The 10,984-nt window shown below is 28.8% G+C and overlaps 1 protein-coding gene across 1 annotated transcript; it reads left to right on the top strand.

The window, feature by feature from the left end:
- Window positions 1–3,928: 3,928 nt before the first annotated feature.
- LOC107645902 (protein indeterminate-domain 7) lies at window positions 3,929–7,937 on the top strand. Its single transcript, XM_016350049.3, has 3 exons — window positions 3,929–4,352; window positions 5,860–6,256; window positions 6,869–7,937. The coding sequence occupies exons 1-3, from the start codon at window positions 4,079–4,081 to the stop codon at window positions 7,764–7,766; spliced, it is 1,569 nt and encodes a 522-aa protein (XP_016205535.3). The 5' UTR covers window positions 3,929–4,078; the 3' UTR covers window positions 7,767–7,937.
- The last annotated feature ends 3,047 nt before the right edge of the window (window positions 7,938–10,984 follow it).

The following is a 10,984-nucleotide window of genomic DNA, read 5'->3' as shown; positions in this document are numbered from 1 at the left end:
TAATTAATTAATTAATTACTATTAACAATGCTATTTGATCTGTAAATATTATTATTTTAGATTAGTATTTAGTTAGTAAAAATTTGTATTTATATTTACATATATTTGTATATAATAAACATATAATTTATATTTATATTTAACAAAATTTACACGCATGAGTTAATATAATTTGTATATATAAGTTAATAAAATTTATTTATTAAAAATAATTTAATATTTATGTTAATAAATTATAGTCAAAATTATTAAAAATGATTAGTCTTCTAAAGTTTTTGAATTGCTATTATTTTTTTATTTTTTCACGGCATCTCTGATAGATCAAGAACTAATTTGTCACGAATTTGAGTTTTATTTAAGAATCTGCCGCTGACCAATAAATTACTACATGCCCAAAGTAAAATTCGAATCTCCAATACTTATTTAAGCGGACGAATAAACTGAAAATTTGACCAACTTAAATTAGCTCTGAATTGCTACTATTTAAGGGGGGAAATTTAAAAATGTTTAGTCATGCATGGCTGGCTAGCTATTTGAGGCCAAATAAATCCAAGTAAGTTTAGAAAACAACTTAGCAAATTACAGCGATTAATAAGAAAAATTATTTAATTTTTTACTTGTGCCTTGAATTTAATTATGTTTGTTTTATTATGAGCAGTATGTAGGGGACAAACGCAGATGCAAAAGAACGTAAATGACGGGAAACACAGCGCACTGGATATGATAGTTGCTTTTTATTTTTTTCCCTATTCCAAATTTTCTTATTTAAGATGAATTAGAGAAGAATATGCTATGTATTTCAAAATTTAAATGATGGAGTGTTTCAGAAGAGACAAAAATATATATGTAGTGTGCCTATGATCACAAAAGCGTGATCAAATCATGTATGTTCATCATTGTGAATGTACTGAAAAGCCCTAATATATATCAATGTGCATTATTTAGAGTGAAAAACCAAAATACATTACATACATGCTTCTACGTGCAGTAGTGGAGTAGCTGAGTGATCAATAGAATTAATGTCATATTAATATTTTGGAAGAAAATATAAAAGAAAAATGTCAGAGAGTGAATTTTTGTTAGTCAATATATATTTTATTTTTAAAATTTTTTATTTATATTAAATTATTAGATCTTAAATCATGAACTTTCAATCTTAAACTTTAAATTATAAACTATAAATTCTAAATTTAACTCTTTTGCCCGTTGTTTAAAAAGTTAGCTAAACTATACATTAAATAGTATAATTGGTTAAAAATAAATATCTTGAGCATGTCACTACTGTTGATATGATTGGATGAAAAGCTTGAATATCTATATTATAAATAATGAAAATATAAAAAATAGTTGGTGTATATATTTTACTTTTCAAAATATTTTTTATTATATATAATTTATAAAAAAATATTTTGTTAATTTCAAGAGTTGTATTCAAACCATAACTTCTTAATTTTAGGTAACATATTTACTATTTTGACTAGATTTAATTTTCTTATTATTATCATTACTATCTATATTTAATTTATAAAAAATAGATTAATAAATACTTAATATACTAGTATATATAATTAGCCTTGAGATGGATGGTGTTATTCGATCAGATGACATGATGGGAGGATTGATAAGGATAATAAATATGGAAAACGATAAACACTACTAGCTAATTAATAATTAGCATACACTTGCATTTTAGATATAAAAAAATTATATGTATAAAAAAACTAGTCATTATAGTTGTGTATAAATATATATAAATAGTTGATTTAGCGATTAATTTTTTTATATACAGATAATATAATTTTTAGATATATAATTTTTAAGTTTTAAATGTACAATTTAATTCAATTTTTGTTCACTAATTATGAATTGATTTCTGTATTTTTTTTTAGCAGGATCGTTTTTTAAAAACATACATATGTCAAGAAATATGTGTACATCACACCAATACTTCGATGTTAGTTACTCACAAAATTTTTAATATATATTATATATATATATATATATATATATATATATATATAACAATTTTCATAAATCAGAAAATGTGAATAGTCTTTTTTCGAAAATAAAACAATTACAAATTGTGATCAGGTGATAATATATATAAAAATATGGTCCATATGAAAAATAATCAGTGGCGATAAACATTATATATATATTATCATCTTTTTATGGGTGAGAAAGGATTAATTTTTTAATATATATGTATAAAAAGGACAAATAAAAGTGGGGCTAATAATACTAAAGAAATGAAGTATAGTACTAATGCTATGCTAAGGTTAAATGAATAACAGAAGACACAAAAGAAGGCACACATTTTGTCATTTAAGCATCAAATAATAACCATTGCCATGCTTTAATTATGGCACATGGAAATTACCCCAGGCACACGTGAATAGAGGAATTTTTGTACTTCTGTCCGGTCATTTTCTACGTAAGACTTACTTAGATCCCGTGACGGATAAGGCTAAACTTGTAAAACACTTAACTCAATATTCTTATTCAAACTTTATATGTTAAATAATTAACAAAAAAGAGAAAATTTTCACCTATATTACGTACTCTTATAACTAATTAAGTGATAATATTATAATTTATATTAGAAAAATATAAAGGATGATTAACCTTTTTGTAACTGATTTTAATATTTTTCTTAAAATAATTAACTTAAATATCAATATTTAACTTTAATTTCAAACATATATTGCTCATTTCTCTTGTGATTTTTAATAAAATCATTATTGACTTTATTTGAATATTTTATTATATTTTGAATATTGTTTTAATATGTAATTTCATGTGTTCATTTAATTTGAATATTAGTATGAATTAAAAAAAAAAAAAAATGAACCAATATTATTAACCGATAATTATTAGTTGAATTTTTTTAAAAATTATTTGTACCCTATTACACCTACCCGATTCTCTAATAATGATTTGGCTTCTCAGTTATTCTCTTTAACTAACTATTATTAGGAGATTGAATATACAGTGGCTAGCTTTACTACTATAATTATACTTAGAAAAGTACTTGGTGAATAGCTAAGTTTAAGTTTAAGGATACGGTGTTTTCTTATCAATATAAAGCAATTCACATGGGCATACACAATAATTAAGGACGTACGTACAGTAGTAGTAGTGATGGCTTAATAACTAATTACATAGAAAAGTAGAAATAAAATTTATTATGACAACAATAATAAGGTAGATATTTTCATGAAAACATTTTTATATAAATATAGTTGATCAAATATATCAAACAGTCTAATTAAGTTAGGTTAGTTTAGTGATTAGTTTATTAATTTATTTAAATAAATGTTAGATATTTAAAATTTGTGTTGTGTATATAATAATTTATTAACTAATAATAAATTCTTAAATAAAATTTTAATTCGCGATGAATTAGTATTTAATATGTAAATTGAGAGATACCGAAAAAAATATATCAAACTATCTAATGATTAAGAATGCAATTTTTATGGGAAGATGGAGTGAATATTCTCATAATAATAATAATAATAATAATAATAATACAATAAATTTTGTTAGGTAGACAATAATTTTTATAAGTAACGTGAACAATGAGATTTAGAATTGACCCAATAAAATAAAAATACACTTTACTCTCAAATTATCTCTTAAACTTTAATATTAAGATAACATCTAGTGAATTGAACATTCAGTCATATTGTTAACTGTGTATGAGTAAATCAAATAAAAAAAATAACAATCCAATTAAAAATAATGAACATAATCATCTACATACCTATTAAATTAAATATTCAACATATTTATTGTTCATATTATTTAATATTCTGATTGTCTACTTATATTTTTTCTATTGAAATATTAATCTCTATGTGGCCCACAGGTATTCCAATTAAGCTGGTAGAACTCTGGTGTGAATAGAAATAAAAGGAGGAGAGTTTCGTGGGTTTTGTCCTCCCATCTTAGCTTCTTCCTTTCAACTAAACTATTATCCTCTATTCTCTCCCACATTTTCCATAACCAAATAATAGATTATTCTTTTTATTTCCCTACCTTGACTCGAAGGAGCTATTCAATAATCATAATAATAATGTCAAACATCACAAGTTGTGATAGTGGGAGCTTCTCCACAGATAACACTAACAGCAGAGTAGTAGAAGGAGGAGATGCATCACTATTGTTACTTAATAAAAATAAACAGCAATCAGAGTCAGAGATACTTGGTGGTGGTAACTTCCATAGTCCAAATTCTCATTCTTCAACCATCACTACTAATAACAGCAGCAGCAATGCTTCCAACGCAAATTCACAACCACAACCACCACCGCCTCCTAAGAAGAAAAGAAGCCTACCAGGAAATCCAGGTTTTTTTTCTTTTCTTTTCTTTTCTTTTCTAACAAAATAAATAAACCCCCATCTTCATCATCATCATTACAAGATTATTATTATTATTATTTTTCTTGTTTTAGACATACAGTAATTAAGTTTGCTTAGCTTCCTGACTACTGGTTTTATATAGTTTAGTTTCTTCATGGTCTGCTGCATATTATTCGTGATTAATTCATCATTATAGTTCTTTAATAAAAGCATTAGCTTAAATAATTAAGGTTAGTTAATTAATCAGTCAAATATGGGCAGCTGCATAATATACTATTAACTATTAATTAAGTTGGTATCTAGCATAAGAAGATATATGTGTTGGATCTCTTAAATAATCCTAATCGGGGACAAAAGGATCTGGGTTATTATCTCTTTAATTTAACCACTTTTTAATTATTTGTATACTCCTAAAAATTGATGAATTATTGGTGGGCGTAACTAGTCGAAGGACCTCAATTATTGCCTGCAGGGATTCACAATCATTGCTACTGCTCACTGTTGACTTTTATTGACTTCTAGCTCTACCTCATCTTTTTCATTTTTTTCTTTTTTTTTTTTAAAAAAGAGAAACTGTCTCCACGAAGTACTATTAAATACCCAGTTTTTTGTCTTAGGCTCTTTATGTGTATATGTTCTTCATGTCATCATTTTTTATGAACACACATAAATATTTAGATTTATTTTAATTTTAATTTTTTACTTATTCATGTGAACAAAGAATTAAGAGAGACACAATATACAATAATTTTATTTTTATTTTGAAATGTATTCAATACAAAAATATGCTTATTTTTTATTTTCAAAATCTTGTCATTTTCTTCTGTTGTAAAGATACTCCATATTTAATATTATTGAAGCAATTTGAAATAGAAAAATAATAATTTTTATGTGGTATATTAAATTTTTTTTTTTACTATTTAAAATTTCTTAATAATTTTTAATATTATAAAATACAAATTAATTATTTTTAAGGCACACGAAAATCATCAATATCACAATTCGAAATTTTTTTAGATAATCTAAAAAAATAATCTTATTTCATTCTATTTAAATTGTAAACATCAGCTATGCCAATTATTTTTACTTTCAAAATTAAAATTTCAAATTAAAAAAAATCCACCCATCTATATATTTCCAAAATTGTTGATATATCACGAGTTATAAATAAATTAAAAAAAGGTTATATGTAAACCAAAATCAATCCTAAAAAATAAAAAATCATATATATATACACACCCGTGGAACAAAAAATTTCTGAAAAATATTTAAAAAGTTTTCGGGTGAAAACTTTAAAGTTCAGTTAACTAACTCATTTGAAGTTGATAGCTGATAATTATTAAATAATTTTACATATTTAACTAAATTATTATTTAATAGTTCTTAATTATTTACTTCACATAAAATTAAGTGTATCTGAATTTTTACTTTTAGATATTTATGCATAAAGATTATCCAAAAGCAGGGTTAAGTAAGTGCATTGTTCACATGCAGATCCAAGTGCTGAAGTGATAGCTCTATCGCCAAACACGCTGGTGACTACAAACCGGTTCATATGTGAGATCTGCAACAAAGGTTTCCAAAGGGATCAGAACCTTCAACTTCACCGGAGAGGGCATAACCTGCCATGGAAGCTGAAACAGAGAAGCAGCAGCGAAGTGCGGAAAAGGGTGTACGTGTGTCCCGAAGCGTCGTGTGTCCACCACAATCCTGCTCGAGCACTGGGAGACCTCACCGGAATCAAGAAGCACTTCAGCAGAAAGCACGGCGACAAGAAGTGGAAATGTGACAAATGCAACAAGAAATACGCCGTTCAATCTGACTGGAAAGCTCATTCCAAAATCTGTGGTACCAAAGAATACAAATGTGACTGCGGCACCGTCTTTTCCAGGTATTTAAATTAAATTTCATCTTTTCGGAGTGTGATTTATTTTAAAATAGCACTTTATATTATATTTTTATTGAATTATGGTCACATTTTATGGTAAAATATAAAAGTATTATTCCATTATACTAATCCTTCTAACCAATTTAATTATCTATAAAATATATATTAAAATATAAAATAAATATAAAAAACAAATATATAATTTATTTATATTTTGATAGTTGATTTTTAATATGCAAATAATATATTTTTAACCAATACATACGAAGACAACTACTTATACAAAAATGTAGATATATGTAAAAATAATAGTTTACACATCAATGCTTATTATGAATTTATTATTTGGGTAAGCTTTAAAAAAATATTCTTTTAAAAATTAAAATTATTTTTTAATTTTTATTTATCTATTATGTTTTAGATATAATAATATAATATAAAAATATTTTTCATTTATTTATTGCTTAAAGCATTTTTTACTTAAAAAAAATGCCAAAAGCAGACTGAAATGTTAAAATTTTTTTATTTTTTTATTTTTTGGTTTTATAATCAAATAACATCCAAACACTAGTCCATGATATGAAATTATTTAATTATTTTGATTTGTGTGTGCAGAAGAGATAGCTTCATAACCCACAGAGCTTTCTGTGACGCACTGGCTGATGAGAATAACAAAGTGAACAATGAAGGAGGAGTACTAGGACATTTTCCAAAGATAGGTTCCAACTTATTGCAACCATTAATCCCAAACCTAGTTGCATCATTACCAATCACTCGCAATAACAGTAGTAGTAATAATAGTAACCCACACATTATTTCTACTTCCGAATTCAAGCAGCATCCATCATTCCCTCATGAACTCGTGCCAATGTCAATGCCTGAACAGAAACCCTTCATCAACACCACCACAACCACCAACAACCACCTAATAAACCCTTCATCACTGCCCTCTCTTCAACTGAACTCACCACATTCTCCGCTAAACATGTTCGATGAGAGTGGTGGGGTCCATTTAGCTGCAGGGTTACCTCACATGTCCGCCACGGCATTGCTTCAAAAAGCTGCACAAATGGGTGCAACAAGCGTGAGCAATAATAACAATAACACTAGCATGGCACCCCCGTCATTTGCTTCTTCCAATAATGGGATCATCATGGAACACTTCATGCACAATGCTCATCCTCAACACGATAATATTTCATCGTCTCAGTTTAATAATAACAATAATTTCAACGGGAGCGTTGGAATGAACGGTGTGGAAATGTTTAATGCTATATTGGATCAAAGTAAGGCCTTAGCCAAGATCATTGATCAGAACAACAGAAGCAGTGGATTCAGTATCCCCCCGGTGAGTGGTAGGAGTAGTAGCACCATTAATATTGGTGGAGCTAAGGGAAGTGAGGATGTAATGACTCTCGACTTTCTGGGAATCGGAGCGGGAGGTGCTGGTGGTGGTGGCGGCGCCGGAGATGGTGGTGCCCATGGATACTTTGGTATTGGTCCCTTAGCGTAAGACGTTAGTGTTCATCAATAATGTATGTGTATTATGTCTGCGCCATAATTTCTTCTTAATTTTAGGAATAATTACTTGTCCACGGTTAATTAGTTCAATTGTGTACACTTCGATATTATTGTAACATTATTTTCAGTCCTTAATTCATTCCCTTTGTTGACATATATTATTGCCGCCTCATTAGATGATGTTGGTACAGATTAAAATGCGCGCGTCTAATAAAGTTCTTATGTCCTGATGAATATAATTGCAGAACTAATGGTAACACAATGCAACAAAACCTAAACACATACCGCATGTTAATAATTTAAATTTTTTTAAAAGAGGAGTGCTAGGGCCAGCACTTTTATTAAATTCTGGTCGGCACTTAACCATCAAAAAGAAATTGAATGATTCTACATCATTAGATGCAATCTCGGACCATTAAAAACATAATTGATGACTAATTGATGACTAAAAATCACATAATCTACTAGCCACCTAGACTTTTTCTTTTTAAAAATATCTTCGCCATAAAATAATATGAAAAAATCTAAGTAGCCAAATTATTTTTAAATACTTTTTATTAAGTAAAAACTAAGAAGTATTGCACTCTTGTAATTAAATAAAGTTTATTATTTTGGATTTTATAATAAAAAGGGTGGGAGAGAGTATTACAACAAAATAACCAAAATACAAAGATAACAAAAGATCCTCCACTCTGTTATCATCCGCAAACTCACTGAGATGAGTTGCGATCTACATCTAAAAAATAACAACAACATATGGTATGAGAACCGGAGGTTCTCAATATGGTAATCGGGGGTTCTCAGTATGGTAACAATGCCCAATATGTAAGATATAACGTTCCGAGATGCCAAAGGCAATTCTAAAACTTCACATCAAAAACAGATATTCAAGCCTTAACGAAAATAAATAACTTAAACCATAAACCATAAATAGGGTTATCTAAACTTAGGAAATTTTTAACTAATACTAATCATACCGCTGTATTCCACGGCCTTCGCCAACCTAACCTCCATGCGATCCCATCACCACTGCATCCTGATCCTCTTTAACGCCAGAAAACACATTTAATGCCAACAAATAAAGCACAAATAATATTCATGTATAACAGATAAGTCAATTAGCATTTAGACATATTAATCAAATAGGCATAACCCAAATAATCAAAACAAACAAGTAGATAGAAGATGCATATGACAAATGTCTATCCTATTTTGGCTCGTGATATCACTTGTCGGTTCAAAATGCCAATCTGACACACCTCCGATGGTGTTGCCTTTCTGCCACAACCAGGGATATAGTGCCATACTCACTCTTACTTTATCTTGCGCCTCGCGAGTTATAGTGTCAGACACACTCTTTCGGGTTATAGTACCCGAGTTCACTCTGGCAGCAGAAAGGTTATGTGAGCGGAAGACTACTATAGCCCTCACATCTCAACGTAGGCGGAAAACTACCTCGACCCCTACGCCAGTACCGCTACCTCGACAAGCGGGAGACTGCCACAGCCCTTGTTCGAGGTGCATAGCGACTTACCAATCATAACAATTCAGTAAAACAGCACATGTAACACCCTAATGCTTTTAAACTGAGTTTAGCTTTATTTGGATTATATTTAGTAGTTGATATTCAAAACATTGCAAAAAAAATTTTAAAAATAAATATGAAATATTTATATAAAATAATTTATATATAAAAATATTGAATAACTAGTTTTTATTAGAATAGTTACTAGTTGAAAAATATGAGTAGATCTGAAAATACTAACATGAAAAACGGGCATGCTAAACTATGAAAGCACAACAATGACAAGCTTTATTCATACCAAATAATCATAAAAAGAAACATCATAGTTACAATTGCAATCACTCAATAAAAATAAAACAAGACACAAAAAAATTTCTAATTCTCTTAATTTGTAAAACTATGGCTAAAACAATCGCGTATTCTTCCTTCTTAAGGTAAACGCTTAATGTTTTGTATCTACGTCCTCGATAGCTTGCTCCTAATAGTGCACTTGTCCTTTCACCTCAACTGAGCTGTGTATTGCTTTGTACAGCATCATTCCTGAAGATGGTACGGAGAGAGGGGTGAGAAACAAAAGTTTCTTAGTAGTTTATCTATATGGTGTCATCGTATCCATCCCCAGCCACTCCGAGTTTTAAAATAAAAACAGTGATGATGCAATGTTGTTCAATTATTATTTCTAAAAGTCTTTGTTAGTCGGAGTGGTGTGATTTTTAGATGCTTGTTATTTACTTATGTTATGACATGTGTGACACATACAAAATGCCTATAGCATTAAAATATATAGAATGCAGACTCATAAATCTTGATTTATGTTTTCATAGGCCGTAAAGTAAGGCAAAATAAATAATAAATAAGAGAAGAACACTAACATTGGCATAAATAAGTCAAATAGAATAGATCTAAATAAAATAAAGATCTTAAACAATATCATCCATCAAATAAAAAGGAACTTTGGATAAAAGAAGGATCTTTGAATGAAATAATAAACATAATCATAAATTAAAAAAGGATAAAAGAAGAACAATCATGATCATACTTTTCATTACTTTTTCTCATAGCTTTTATATGGAAGGTATTGAGCTCAAATCGGTCTAAAAGGTAGGAGTTCCCTTCCCTTACCGAAGGTTCTTATCCCAAACATTTTGGTAATTACCTTCCCTTACCGAAGGATCATATCGATAGCTTGTTTTTGGGGGTCACCTTCCCTTACTGAAGAATCATTCTCTCAGTTCAATTTACAATCAAGGTTATTTAGACATACCAAGAAGGAAGTTATGGTAACCAAGATATATTATTATAAAATTGATGAGAGTCTTCTTTCCTTACCGAAAGTGCCCAAAAGTTTGTCGATCACTTTCCCTTACCGAAGGATCATCTCGATTCGATCACCTTCCCTTACCGAAGGATCATCTAGATCATCTTGTCTTTGGGGGACACCTTCCCTTATCAAAGAATCATTCCCTCAGTTCTTTAATGCACATATGATTGTTATTATAATGCATAATACGTATGAAGGAAAGAGATATTATATTATGACATGTAATGCTAACATCTATATCCAAAAATATTTAACATATGACATATAAAAATTAGCATAAAATCCCTACCTCGAGTGAAGTTCCTATATGTATTCTGATGCAAATAGACATGATTTTTTAGTGAAGAGAAACGTGTTCCATGAC

Source organism: Arachis ipaensis, chromosome B6 (assembly GCF_059453495.1).
Source record: "Arachis ipaensis isolate K30076 ecotype BB chromosome B6, ASM5945349v1, whole genome shotgun sequence".
Lineage (NCBI taxonomy): Eukaryota > Viridiplantae > Streptophyta > Magnoliopsida > Fabales > Fabaceae > Arachis > Arachis ipaensis.
The sequence above is the reverse complement of the archived record's forward strand: the minus strand, read 5'-3'. Positions and strand labels throughout refer to the sequence as shown.